The sequence below is a fragment of the Lygodium microphyllum genome, chromosome 9 (assembly GCF_053477565.2).
Source record: "Lygodium microphyllum isolate KBCC chromosome 9, Lygodium_microphyllum_v1.1.10, whole genome shotgun sequence".
Taxonomy (NCBI): domain Eukaryota; kingdom Viridiplantae; phylum Streptophyta; class Polypodiopsida; order Schizaeales; family Lygodiaceae; genus Lygodium; species Lygodium microphyllum.
The window spans coordinates 162076418-162090511 of NC_141143.1; the positions used below are offsets into that span (position 1 = coordinate 162076418).

Genomic DNA, 14094 nt, shown 5'->3' on the forward strand with positions numbered 1-14094 from the left:
AAGAAGAAGAAGAAGAGGGAATGTCAGCCCCGAATTGTTACCTCAAACGAGCATGTTGATGTTGGGTCTTCCTTTAAACATATTCAAGGCTCCTACATCACATAGTATTCTAGACCAGCTCATTCTTTTCTAACAATCAAAGTGCAAGGTAGAAGATGCTGGTGGAAATACATCAATTGAAAAGAAGAAGAAGAAGAAGAAGAAGAAGAAGAAGAAGGCGGCTAAGGGGTTGAAGGAGAGCTACGAGATCTACATTTTTAAAGTGTTGAAGTAAGTGCACGTAGACACCAGCATATCCTCCAAGGCCATGGGCATCATGAACTCCTTCAATGGCATCTTGAAGAAGCTCTCCCATGAGCCCTCCTGCCTCGCTAGTTACAATAAGAAGTCCACTTCATCCTGCTCGGGGAGCTTGCCAAGCACGCTATTTTTGAGGGCACCATGGCCTTCACCAAGTTCACCAGTGCCTAAATCACACACATCATCGCGCACCCTTCTGTACTTCCTTATTCCAAGGCTGAGAAGAAGCTTGCCAAGGTAGGTGGCAATGTTGAAAGGAAGAAGAAGATGAAGGACCAGACAGGCTGCCATGGATCTTCTCCATCCCTCTTAGCAAAAACAATAGTGCTCTACTACTGTAAGATAGGCGTCACAAGGCTGCGTGTGTCAAAGTCAAGGAAAGCATCTGCCGTGGTTCAAGCTTTACATTTCCTTCACAAGGCCTAAGGATTTAGCTAAAGACAACAAGAAAGAAGAAGAAGCAGAAGCACAGGGAAGAAGCAGATTGCTTAAGCTTCTGCATCCGCCATTCTGATCGATGGCTCACATGCCTTCTTTTTTCTCTATTCCCTATCGTCTCGATCTCCCTGCATGATGATTGGCCGTGCATAATTTGTTAGAAGACATGATCATTATTTCAATCATTAGCTGTCTCCGCCGTAGCAGCATCAGAACAACATCACCCAAAGCCTCTTTACCATAGTCAACACCATTCTTTTTTCCAAGATGATCATCACCAATCCTAGCAGCAGGTTCTACTAAAGCAGGGTTTAATCTTGTTGCATGACAGGGAAGGTCTTATTGATAAGCAAGGGCACCATGATGGGGATGTTGTCCCAGCATCAACATCGTTATCTTTAGTTTGGCAGAAAAGACAGAATGAAGAGAAAATAGAAGAGGGATTCCTCTAGTTTGCGTCGTCCACTTGCCATATCTCATGCCCTCTCCTGCTAAGCATCCTCTCTGCCTCGCACCTCGCCCATCCCAAGTATTTGCCAAAAATATAGTGCGAATACTACACACTCCTTCCCAAGGGGATGTCAATGGTACTAATCATGTGAATAGAGGAGATAGATTGTGAGAGAGCATTGAGGAGAAGTCGGCCATGGTGGAGGCAATTGGAGAAGAAGAAAAAGCAAGATCCATGACCTCCATGTGGCCACTACTCGGATCTCCATCAACCACAAAATATGGTATTTAGGGTTTATTATCTCTTTGATTAATCAAATGATAATGTTTTTATTTAAAAAACTTTTAATATGCTTATCCCTTCCTAAGGTAAGTGAAAGAAAATAATGAGTGCCTTTAACCTTTACGAGAAATACAACCTCACGTTAAGATAAACTCAAGTCCTACCCAAGCGACCGATCCCTCTTTTCTCATTTCCCCCCTCCAAAAATAAAGATAAAAATTGCCACCTACTTTTTCCCTCTTTGCGTTTTGAAAAACCTCCTACTTTTTCCCTCTTTGCGTTTTGAAAAACCTTTTTTGCTACATCATCACAAGCAAGCAAATTATTACCTCACCTCAAAATAGTAAAGGCCTCTACCATTACCACCATCTACCCTTCCATCCCCATCCTTGTTAATTTTATACTTCCTAGTTCCGTCCTTTCCACAAGGTGGTAACTCATATTTTATTTCTCTCCTGTCACACATAAGCCCATAGGAGAGAGCCATTTCAAATGAAACACTTTTGCAAAGGCTCAAATACAACAATAAACCCCATTCGCTTAAGTATTTTTGAGCTAAATGGTAGAGTCATCTTTCTTTCCCTATTGGACCAAGGAGTTGTGCTCATGATCCATGTGAAAGATTGAACCCTATCCTTCAATGAGTATGCAAGTTTTTTAGTGTGGGAGTATGATGGAGGCAGAAGTTTCCTTACTTTGGTGGTCATGGATTTGGAGTCCCTATACCCTACATGGATAGGCCTTGTGATTGAAGTTGTTCTACTAACAATTTTGGAAGTGTTTTGTGTTAAACAATGGTTCTTCTTTGACAAGGTTTGTGAGGACACTTCATGTTTCAGTGTGGGAGGAAATGATGACACCAAAAGAAGCACAAAAATAGTGCACAAAAATATCCATGCATATATCACACTTTCATCTTTTGTAAAGGGAATAATATTTATTTTGTTGCAAAATCACTAAAATATACCTTACACATGAGGGGGGCACATCCACATCCATCATAAATAAATGGTACACTCAAAAGTGTACGTGCATGCACTTCTAAAAAGTTAGAAAGAATTGAAATGTGAAGGCTTAAGCCTTACGAATACAAATGTATCAAAAAATCAAAGAAATAATAAAAATATGAAGGGTTGTGTGTCTTTTGGGAAAAAAGGTGGGGTGGAGTGCATGGCTGATTATGTGTCTCTTTCTCTCATTTCTTCAAAGACTCACACATTCTCTTTTTGGATGGTGCTACCAATCTTTTTCTCTCCTCTCTCCTCTGTCTTTTGTGCAAAAAAATCATATTTCCCCTTTGCTCTTTCTTTTGTGCATAATTGTTGAAGCTATGGATGAAGATGACAAAATTTATTCATTACTCAGAGAGATATTTTTCTTTTTAGTTTTGAGATTAATGGTAAGCCATACACATAGATTTTGTGTACTTTGTCCTTGATTTTGTGGTTGTTTCTGTTCATGGGAGGGTTCCCTTCACTTCCCCAATATCCACCTTTTTCCTTGGTGGGAATATCAACATGACGATAGCATTCCAATTAAGCAAACATGGATGAAATGCATAACTAAAAATTTCTTTCAGCCTTCAATGATATTCAAGATTTCATCGATGAAAAATTGGAATCAAGAAAAAGGGAATGCTGAGGGTCTTACCAATGCAATTCAATGATTCACTAATTGCAAGAACTTACCCTTTACAATATTTATTTCTTGGCCAAAGAGAATCATACAATCAAATCAAGGTTATGCACCAAGACAATGTAAATCATATTCATGATGAAATAGGATTTAAATGAATGTTGAATTTCAACGAAAAGGCTCTGATCAATGAGAAGAAGCACTAATCTTTGATCTATTGATCAATTTCAGAGAACTAATTGATCAAGAATCTCCCATCAACAACAAGTGGACAAGCTTTAAACAAGTGGGTATCAAGAGATTTTAGAGATTAAGCAAGTAAACTACCTTGATCAAGCTTGAAGAAGATGATTGATTCACTTCGAATCAAGCTTTAGTTCAATGGTTGAAGAAAATTTTATAATCCATCATTAAGCTCCAATAATCCATAAAAACCAACCTTTACTTGCTTGAAGAAGATTAAATCCTGCTCCAAGCTTGTTTGAACACTTAAATGTCAAAGATTCAAGCTCTTTGAATAAAAGCCCCAAAATATAACTCAATTATGAGCTTCAATAAGCTCCAATAATCCTTAAAAACCAGCCTTACGTGCTTGAAGAATATTAAATCGTGGAAGAATCAATGCTCCAAGCTTGTTTGAACACTTGAATGTCAAAGATTCAACCTCTTTGAATAAAAGCCCCAAAATATAACTCAATTATGAGCTTCAAGAGGCTCAATGTGCTAAATCTTTGAAATGCCTTTAATCTTGAAGCCAATCTTACTCCCAAATGATAGTAGATAAGCCTTGGAGATTGGAAAGAGCCAAACATTGAAGAAATTGAAGCTTCCAAGCCTATGGCTATGGTTGTCCTCCTGTGTATTAGGATTTCAGAGAAGAAAGAGGAAGATCAGAGGCTTTAAGTGGCTATGTTGAGTATAATATCAATCACTAGTCCAAGGAGTAAGCGAGCTAGAGATGAGTGATCATTGGCTGCCATTGACTATGGAGAGAGAGCAAATAATTATTGCAAATTGTGGCACAAATTTCAAGCATGATCTAGAGTGCTTCCTTTGCTCAATGCTTCAACCTGGAATTCTCCTTGTTGCTCTTGATGTTTGGGATCCTTTACCCATGGTTATAGAATAAAATGGAGTGATTATACTGATGAGAGGAAAGAGCTATTTGTTGTCCACCATGAGAGCTTCAGCCAAAATTTTGAAAGAGAGAAGAAAGAGAAAGCTTGCCTTGAAAAGTAACTAGACTTTTAACCAAAACTAACTCTATTCTCCTTGTCTTTAACCATTTTGCCTCCAAAATGGTTTGTTATGGATGCACGACCTACCATTTTGTCCAAGATTCCTCCAACTTTGTGTTCAAGTACTTCAATTAGCTCTGTAGTTATCCTTGGTCACTATACTTGTCCATTTTCCAAGTTGACACCTTGTCCTTGAATAACTAGAAGATAACTAACGTGTGGAAGAAATCCAAGAAAAGGTTGAACCAAATGGATCAAAGACTAATGATGGAGGTGAGAGAAATAAGAGCAAAAGAGAGAGAAAAGAGGAGAGAGAATGAATGACAAGGAGAGATAAATACTAGAAATATAGGAAAGAAGAGAGAGAGAGGCCATGAAAGCTGAGTACAACTAGGTGAGATGAGGGACAATAATTGTATTATGATAAAATATGTTACAAATGACATGGCTCACACCTTTTATACCTATGTCAGTGTGACAAGGTATTATTAATAACTCTCTCACTAAACATGTCTTCCTAACTTCTTACATTATATGGAATTTATGTTTTCATATTAATTTTTTCAAATTACTTTTTCTTTTGATGTTACATGTTGTTGCATAAGTTTGACATATGTTTTTTATATTGAGCAATAGTTGATATAAGTATTCACATTGACCATTATTAATACATTTTACTTTTTAAGATTTTGGTTTAAACTTAAAATAATATAAAAAATCTAAATATAAATTTTTATTTTAATATTAACATATGTGTGAGTTGATTTTGAATATGTACTACAAGGAAATAGGTCGTTTAATAAGAAAATGGACACAATTTATGAACTAAAAAAAACCTTATGGATACATCTATAGGCATGCTTATTCACGCATCAAATGATTTGCATCTAGAACTATGCGTATTTTGTTTGCAGTAAGCACAAAAATAGGTGTGCTTTAAAATACGATCCAATTTGCAATTTTCAAACGATTTCAAGCGCGTATATAAACATAGTGATAGATGCAATGCTTCAAAAAAAACCAAGAAGCTACTAATTTGTAGAATTGTGGAAGAAGCCATAAGACTACAACTAGTTGCTCCCTATTTCTTTTTGTCCCTTCCAATGAGCATTGTTTATACAATTTGAACCCAATACAAAAAATTGCAAGTACTAATATAGCCTAAAAAATAAGATGTTCAATATACAAATGTAACAAAATAACGAGAATGGTCAAATATTATTCTTCATTGCATTATAAAATATACATGGGTATACATAAAGCTTTGGAAGCCAAAATTTGGCTTGCATATAAGATAGGAGAACTCAAAGCTACCAAATAGTGTCCTTTGTCGTATTATAACCTTTGGTATACATAGAAGCCAAATTTTGGCTTGCCTTACAAAGTATAACTATTACAACCTAAGATGGCTTGTCTCATCCGTTACCCTTATCAAAATGATTAGATTCATGTGTTCTCACATCCTCCTCTCCCTATTCATTGCCTCTTGCCTACATAAATGAGACATCATACATATCAATAATAAGAAAAAGTTTACAACACTTAGCATTATAAATACATAAACTCAATGAATCAGAGCTTAAATGCTTGCATATTCTTCCCATGATGCTCATCTTGCTAATCTAAAGTGTGATGATCCATGTTATTCCATCTAGATTCATCACTCCCCAATTTGTTGCTATTGACAAACCCCTTCTCTCACATGCTTCTTTGTGTCATCTTATAGCCTTGGATTAGGCTCTCATAGGGTAATCTGTAGACCTTAGGAAGCTATGCATCTATGGCTCTAGCTAGACTTTGTATGGTATAATGGATTGTCATATGGAAATCCACATTGCTCCAAATCATGCCTTGAAATCATGCACCTTAACATGAGTATCGTTGTTGGTCCCAACATTTTGATCATGGTTACCATTAAGGCATGAGTTAGGCAATTGAGTATGTAGGTTTTAGTATGGCATTCCACCAAGTTCTTCCCATGATGCTCATCTTGCTAATCTAAAGTGTGATGATCCATGTTATTCCATCTAGATTCATCACTCCCAATATGTTGCTATTGACAAACCCCTTCTCTCACATGCTTATTTGTGTCATCTTATAGCCTTGGATTAGGCTCTCATAGGGTAATGTGTAGACCTTAGGAAGCTATGCATCTATGGCTCTAGCTAGACTTCGTATGGTATAATGGATTGTCATATGGAAATCCACATTGCTCCAAATCATTCCTTGAAATCATGCACCTTAACATGAGTATAGTTCTTGGTCCCAACATTTTGATCATGGTTACCATCAAGGCATGAGTTAAGAAATTGAGTATGTAGGTTTTAGTATGGCATTCCACCAAGTCATATGAAGTATTGTCATAACCATAGATGCACAATTTCCTAGCGCATGTGAGAGGATCAAATTTACTAGTAAGGTCTAAATGATTATAGTAGGCCACTAACAAATCTAAAGTATGATTGATAGTTGAGATCAATCTTATTTTGTTACTGATGTAAATTTTGTTTATGGTAGGGCTAGTGTGTTTATGGTTGTATTCAATTGCCACATTTACGCATGTTGAAGAAATTCATGTGTATGATACAGCTACATGCATGTTTAATGCTATGGGATGTGTACTATATTTAATGTGCCTCTAACTATTACCTATGGTTACATTTTCAAAAAGAAAACAAGAACCCTAAACAACAACAAATATGAATAAAAATCAAAAGCTTAAATCACAAGCTCTAAAAAAAGGATACAAAAGTACATAAACCATGGATCATCAAAACAAAGGAAGAAAAGTATATATTGGATCTTTTTAAAAGAGAGTTTTCTTGGCACCACAAAACCTCCTACACCTTGGATCTAAGCTCTTGCATGTTGCAACCTCTATGTGTGTGCGCGTGTGCCTGCGTGTGTGCGCATGCGCACACACTTGTTCTACTATGTAATTGCTCTTCCCTTGCTTTTTTCCTTTTGCAAATGCCTAAATTTGATGTCTATAATGGCATTCAAAAATGCATTTTCACAAAATATTTTTAAACATTTACGGGTGTGTTTAATTAAGCAAGTGTGGGGTATTTTTCTAATGGCCACAAGTTTAAATGTACTCCAAGATGTGCAAATAAATGCGCTTACTAAATGTGCATCTATTGACTATGTCTAACCTACCATTTTATCATAGTTTAAATTTTTGTTATAAGCATAGGAGATAAAAGTTATGTAATGATTGATGACTTAGTTTTGAGTTGAATACATTTAGTGAAACTTAATTAGTTACACTATAATATTTGTCAAAATTTTGACATATACTCATATTTGTTTCAATATAATTTGATAATAGTGTGTGAAAAATAAAATTTTAAATGTTTGAAAAAATAAGTTTTCAAATGTTATACAATTTAATATGATAGTTAAAATTCAACATTAAATCATTAGAAAAATGGATGGAAATTTTTCCTTTTAATGGTATATGTTGTTACACAAGTTTGATATGCAAGTTTGCTATTTAATAATAGTTTTTGAATTTTTCAAATTATACATCCTCTATACTTATTAGATTTTATTTAATAACAAAGAATAATAATACATGCTTTAAATTTATTTTTTAATACAAGAGTAGATTTATTATGTTTTATATTAAATTAATTTGTATAAAAATCACATGTTACAAAATATATTATTAGATTAAAAAGTATAGATATGTAGTTATGTATTGGCTTATTACCTCGGGTGAGTTACTATGTATAAATCCCAGGCATCACATGCATTCAAGGCATGTTTTATATATCCCTATGTAACCTATTTTGTAAAATTTTATTGGCCCTTATGTGACTTTTTTGCAATATTTATAAATCCCTTACTATGAGTTTATTTTTTTTAGTAAAGAATTTAATAGATCCCTATGTAATAGTATAAATACAATATACTACAATATAGAATTGACCACAAAGCAACTCCTAATGGTTCATAAAATCTCTTAGTAGTTCATGAAAATATCATTGTAATATAGGACATACAAAGATAGATATCAAATTTTTATCAATAAAAGTAAGACTTTAAAATAATTTCTAGATAGAGACATTAGGTATATAACTAGAGCATGCAATTCTCAACCTAGAACTAGCTAGCAAAAGGCATTCACATTAGTATCTTTACTGCTAGCATTGCCTAAAGCTATGATACACAATTACTAGGAAGCTAGACTAGCCCGAAGTTAGTCTTAGAGGTCTTTAATAAATAAAATAAATAACTAAATACTTTGACCATCCTATTACTATCTTTGGGCTTGCTTACATTGCAATATTGATCTTGATGTTGCACTATTATGGTGGTAGTAGGGCTCTAGCAAGGTATATCATTATATCGTTGTATCTAGTTCATCTCAAAATATCCTCTCCATGACTCCTCTTTTCTAGATCAAAGGCATATATGTCGCACACACACACACACACACACACACACACACACACTCTCTCTCTCTCTCTCTCTCTCTCTCTCTCTCTCTCTCTCTCTCTCTCTCTTGGAGATGACAAGAGATAAATGCTACTCAATCCATAATTCAAGCAACACAATGGAGCCACACTTCATTTGTAATTCAAGAAGGTAGGTACATTAAAAGCAAAAACATGTCGTATTTCTATAGCCCAAAAATATATTCTAGAATAATCCGCATAATTAATTTTTGCATTTGCTGAAAACTTATTTTGTGTTCCTTTATAAAGTAGATGTAGCTATACAAAAAATGTGAATATACAAAATACACATGATGATTCAATGAAAAATGTGGTTTTTTGATTTTTGCATTTATACAAAATTTATTTTGTATTCCTTTATAAAGTAGATATAGCTATACAAAAAATGTGATATATAATTTTTTTCTCCAATCCATAAGTGTGTTCTAGTTAACACCTTGGCATTTTCAAAGCTAGAGTCCATGTTGATTCCGACATGCTTAGATGCATCATCATGATCCACTAGTCGCATTCCTGACACAAACATACAAATATAAAACATTAACATGAAGGAAAATGCCAAAAAATCACTCTATCAGACTTTTTTTCTTCACTCAATTTACATAGGAGATGATACTAAAAAAGAGGAAAAATAATGTTTGTTTACCTATCCTCAATGGTCATATACAAATTCATTGAAGATCTTCCAATCATTTTCATCAAGCTCATATTTGTTATTATTATAATCATATGTGAGGTTTGCAAGAGCAATGACACTTTCAATATCTATCATATCAAGGTCTGTCAAATCATATGTAAAGGTCCGTGTTCCCTTTGATTTTTGATACCATCCAAGTTGAACCTCCACTCCTAAGGGCCTATCTAGGAGGCTAAACTCTCTCTTGTATTCCACATAGGCGCCACCAACTTTTCTTCTCATCTTTTGAACTCGTCCTAAGTACCACACACTTTGGCTTTTATTTTTTTGAATACTTTTTGAAGATCTTATCAATAGCCTTGTGATCTTTCCATTGGTATGCTCTTCTTGGAAGAACACATCACAATCTGAACTAATGCCAAATAGATTGTCATTTGTTTGAGTATGATGTTTCTCCTCCTTACTACAGTATACTCCTTGTTGCACCCTTGTAAGCCTATCTTTGGACAATGTGGGATTGCCATTGAGTTGACTTACCAATGTTGATTTACAAAGAAACTTGTTATTGTCAAGCTCAACTACTGGATTTACTTTGTCCTTTTCATCTAACAGAGAATCTACTACATGTCCTATCTCACTTGTGGATACATCCTCCTCTGAATCCACTCCATCATTTGTAGGAGCTGAAAATTCCTCATCTGTATCGGAATCCTAGAAATTTGAACTGGTGTAAGCATTAAAAAAACCTTCGGACCAAGGCTCCAACCACCATTGCTTATCCTCTTTACCTTTTGGTTTCATTTGTAAACACTCACAAATGTGGTGAGCACTTTGTAATCCCCTTTTCAAGGCATCAATTATCTTCTCATTAGTTGAAACACATTTGGAATCACCTAAATCTGCTTCTTCCACGGTCTCCTTGAGATTCAACTCTCTCCATACATGCTCGTGTTTCTTATGGGCACGTGCAAATTTCACACTACTCTCCTTGCACTCAAAATATGAAAGCCTATTCAAGATCCCTATGCTATGTAGCATGTCCATCAAATCATAAGTGCGCTCTTGGCCAACCATGCTCCCAACTTTGCTGAAGAAGATTTCAACTGCATCAGATCCAGTCAAATGTATTGGAAGTATCTTATTTGAATGAAAGTCTTTAAAATATTTTATGAGCAATACAACAAAGTGGCACGAGAGTTGTACATCTAAGAATGCCTCCTTACTAATAAATTTTTTTGACAATGTATATGTTGCATGTTTCATAATCCAAGATCTCTAAACTTGAAAAAAAATGCCACTTTTGTTGCTAAATGGACTCTCTCCACCAAGCTAAAGTGTGGAGACAAGAAAATATCAATGTAGTCTCCTACAATTTCAAGGTAAGCTTGTGTTCCCACCATGCTCCTCTCTTTTCTATGTTTTCCTTTATTTGCTAGCTCTCCCAAACACCATTGGACTTGCCTACTACACAAACTTTGTGCTGCAGCCCAATTTTGACGATGATCTTGCCTAATATCAGCTTCCTTGAGCATATGCTTATCAACTGAAAAGAAATCATAAACAATAGCAACATGATTCAAGGTAACCCAAACATCACCAAGAGCTAGTTGACGCTTTGGTTTGTCAAGAATATTGACAAGCTTTTTTCCATTATATATAAAATCTTGATCATGTAGACCAAAAACCTCTCCATTTGATAATTTGGCTGAGAGAGGCCATCCATCCCATTCAATCTTGTATCTGGTGCATGTTTGTGAAAATAATTAGCTAACATTAGTTTTCTTTGTCGACTATCTCCATCTGATGCATGTGCAATAATAGGACCTATTGTCGAGGCAAGCTTCTCGTCCCACAATGTTGAGATTTCACTCCATTGCCTTTGGACAAAACTTGCATCAAACCGATTGCATGTGCAATGAGCAGCCACAACTAAGCGCGGAAGTGCTTCATGAAGTGGATTTGCAACAAAGACTCTTGCATAACCACCAATGATACGAGTCTCAAAAGCATCAACAATTACATCATAGCCTGCTTTTCCTTCTCCAACTTTAATCATGGATGCAATCCTGCACTCATGGTTTAAAGACTTGTATCCATCAAACCCAATAAGCATATCATCTTTAGGGTTCCACCTACAATCAAAACAAAAAATGTCATAAAATTTAAAAGTTGATCGATAATATTTTTTATGATCCCAAAAAACAAATTTTGCAATATGTTTACCTTATTCACTTCTTTATGGTAGTCTCATCTTCCACCAAAATAAAGGGAATCTTTCCTGCAATGCCATGTTTTTCTTTCTCCTTCCAATATATTTCAGCAATGGCGTAAAAAATATATCCATGTATACCAGGTATGAAGTGGGTGGCTTGTCTATGGGCTCTCTTTGTCGTTGAGAGTGAAGGACCATTGAGGTTAGTAGTGAGGAAATCATGCAACCTTGGTCCACCCCACATATTTGCAACCTCAAACAAAGCTTTGGTATTTGCACTATATCGCTGGCCTCCCTTTGATCATAACATATTTGTAGCTATGTCTTGCAAGAAGTCCCAGAGAGCAGGTTTTCCACCAAACTTTCCCAATCTATGGGCTTCTATTATATTGTTACAAAACCTCTTTACATCTCTTCGATTAAGAGACTCCATGTTGGCTTCATGTAAGCTCCTTATTTTCACTGAAAGAGCTACAAGGCGAAGCTTATACTTGCATAGTTTAAAAGTGAGTTCTCTTATATGCTTTTTGGAAACAAGTGTTGTTTGTTTGAGCTCCTGTTTAGTAAGATAATCTAATCTTCTGCCAAATCTAGTTCCCCTATCCCCTCTCTTCTCTTGGGCTAACTTCTCCCTATATACTCTCATCCTAAAGTCAAAAAGCTTAGGTATACCTTTGCAATGAGCATAAGAGAAGTCTGTGAATGGTTGCCCACTATTTGAAATACGTGGACAATCAATGTGACGAAAACAACCATCTATTTGAAAGCATGTATTTCCATAATTCAGATTTGCCCTGGTAAAAGGCTTTGAAAACCAAAGTTTGCCACTACATTGATCATCTAATAAAGATTTCACATTGATGCTCTTCTTGCTGACCTCAATTATGTGACTCCATAAACTCCAAAATAACAAGTTTAAACTTACCAATGAATTTTCATAATCTTTATGGTGATTTAGAGATGAGGCCAATGGATCACCCTAAGTTAAATTTCTAGCCTTTGTAGAGACCATGAACTTGCTAAGAGATGTTTGTTTTGGATCATGCACTATACCCTTTCGAGGACGTCCACGCAATCCTGTGAGCAATGGCTTGGATTTTTCCTCCTCCTTCAAATATGCCTTTGTGTGTAATATTGATTTTGTATGCTCTATCAAAATTGTATATAGGTCAAACCTTGAAGGACACAAATGTAGCCACGTGTCATCGTACTTGCACCTTACACGATTAAAGCTTTTGTCTTTGAAGTCATGTAAGGTAGCTTCGATGACCTCAAAATCCCAATCTACATGATGAAAAGTAGACTTATATTATATAACGAGTTTGATATTAAAAAGTCTAATCTAATGCGCAGCCTATTTTTCAATAAAAAGAACTGCATGTATAAATTCAAACAAAGAAAAAAGATAATACCTTTATGTTTCTCCATGTAAGAATGTAACTTCTCTATTGACGTTTCCATTTCTTTCTTATCATCTAGTTCTTGATCAACTACAGTATGTTGTATATCCACTTTTGTAAGCCCTCGAAACATAAGATAATTTTTCTCATGACGTTTATTTTGCATGATGTGTGTCCTCATGAAGTTAGAAACACAAGTATATGTGACATGCTTCCCTTCCACTGAGCCTTTCCCATACAACGAGTTACATTCGTTACACCAAACACGAACTCGAGATTCTCCATTGATATCTTCGTTGTGTAATTCAAACCTATCATCCCTTGAGATTGTTGACTGTAATAACTTTAGCCTTATTCTATTGCATTCATGTTTCCAAGTCTCGAGAGTGCTTGGACTTAACAATTTGCCTTTTAGCTTTGAAGTGAGGTTGCTTAAAGCTTCATTTTGATCCTCTACAACTTGTTCTAAACATTGTCACTTATTTAGAGAACGTGGTTCATTCGTCACACTAGCACACCTCTTGATGCAAACTTGAAGATTATCACTAAGAGTCCACCACTCCTCTTGTCGCTTTTTAATAATATAATTGTCCTCAATGAAGTTAAAAGACCCATCTATGAGGTCATCACCTTCAATTTGTTCACGAATTTGAGCAAAGGTAGGTTCGGATCCATCTTTTCTTAGTCTCACAAGACCTAGATTTTCTTGAGTATCATCGAAAATTACTTGAATCTTGTAAAAAGCTCCCATGAAATCCAAAATGAAAAATCACTTATTCAATTGTAAAACCTGCATTCAACATTAAAAGATTGTTACTAAAGCATATCTTAATTGAATGAGAAAATATGGTATTTTTAAGTGTTATCTTTATAAATTATAAAGTGGAAAGCATTGTGGAAAGATCGTGGATCTAAAATCTAATTATCAAGATGTGATTAAGAATAGTAAACTTCATATATGAGTCAAATGGCTTGAACCAACCCATACAAATATTACTCGAGCATGTAAAGCATTTACATTCTACTTGATGGCATGGA

The 14094-nt window shown here is 35.3% G+C and overlaps 1 protein-coding gene across 1 annotated transcript; it reads right to left on the minus strand.

Moving 5' to 3' along the window:
• Window positions 1–12635: 12635 nt before the first annotated feature.
• On the minus strand, window positions 12636–13807 carry LOC148031812 (uncharacterized). The gene is made up of 3 exons (XM_087685607.1): window positions 13687–13807; window positions 13069–13521; window positions 12636–12940 (listed from the first exon to the last, which is right to left on the minus strand). The coding sequence occupies exons 1-3, from the start codon at window positions 13805–13807 to the stop codon at window positions 12636–12638; spliced, it is 879 nt and encodes a 292-aa protein (XP_087541733.1).
• Window positions 13808–14094: the final 287 nt, after the last annotated feature.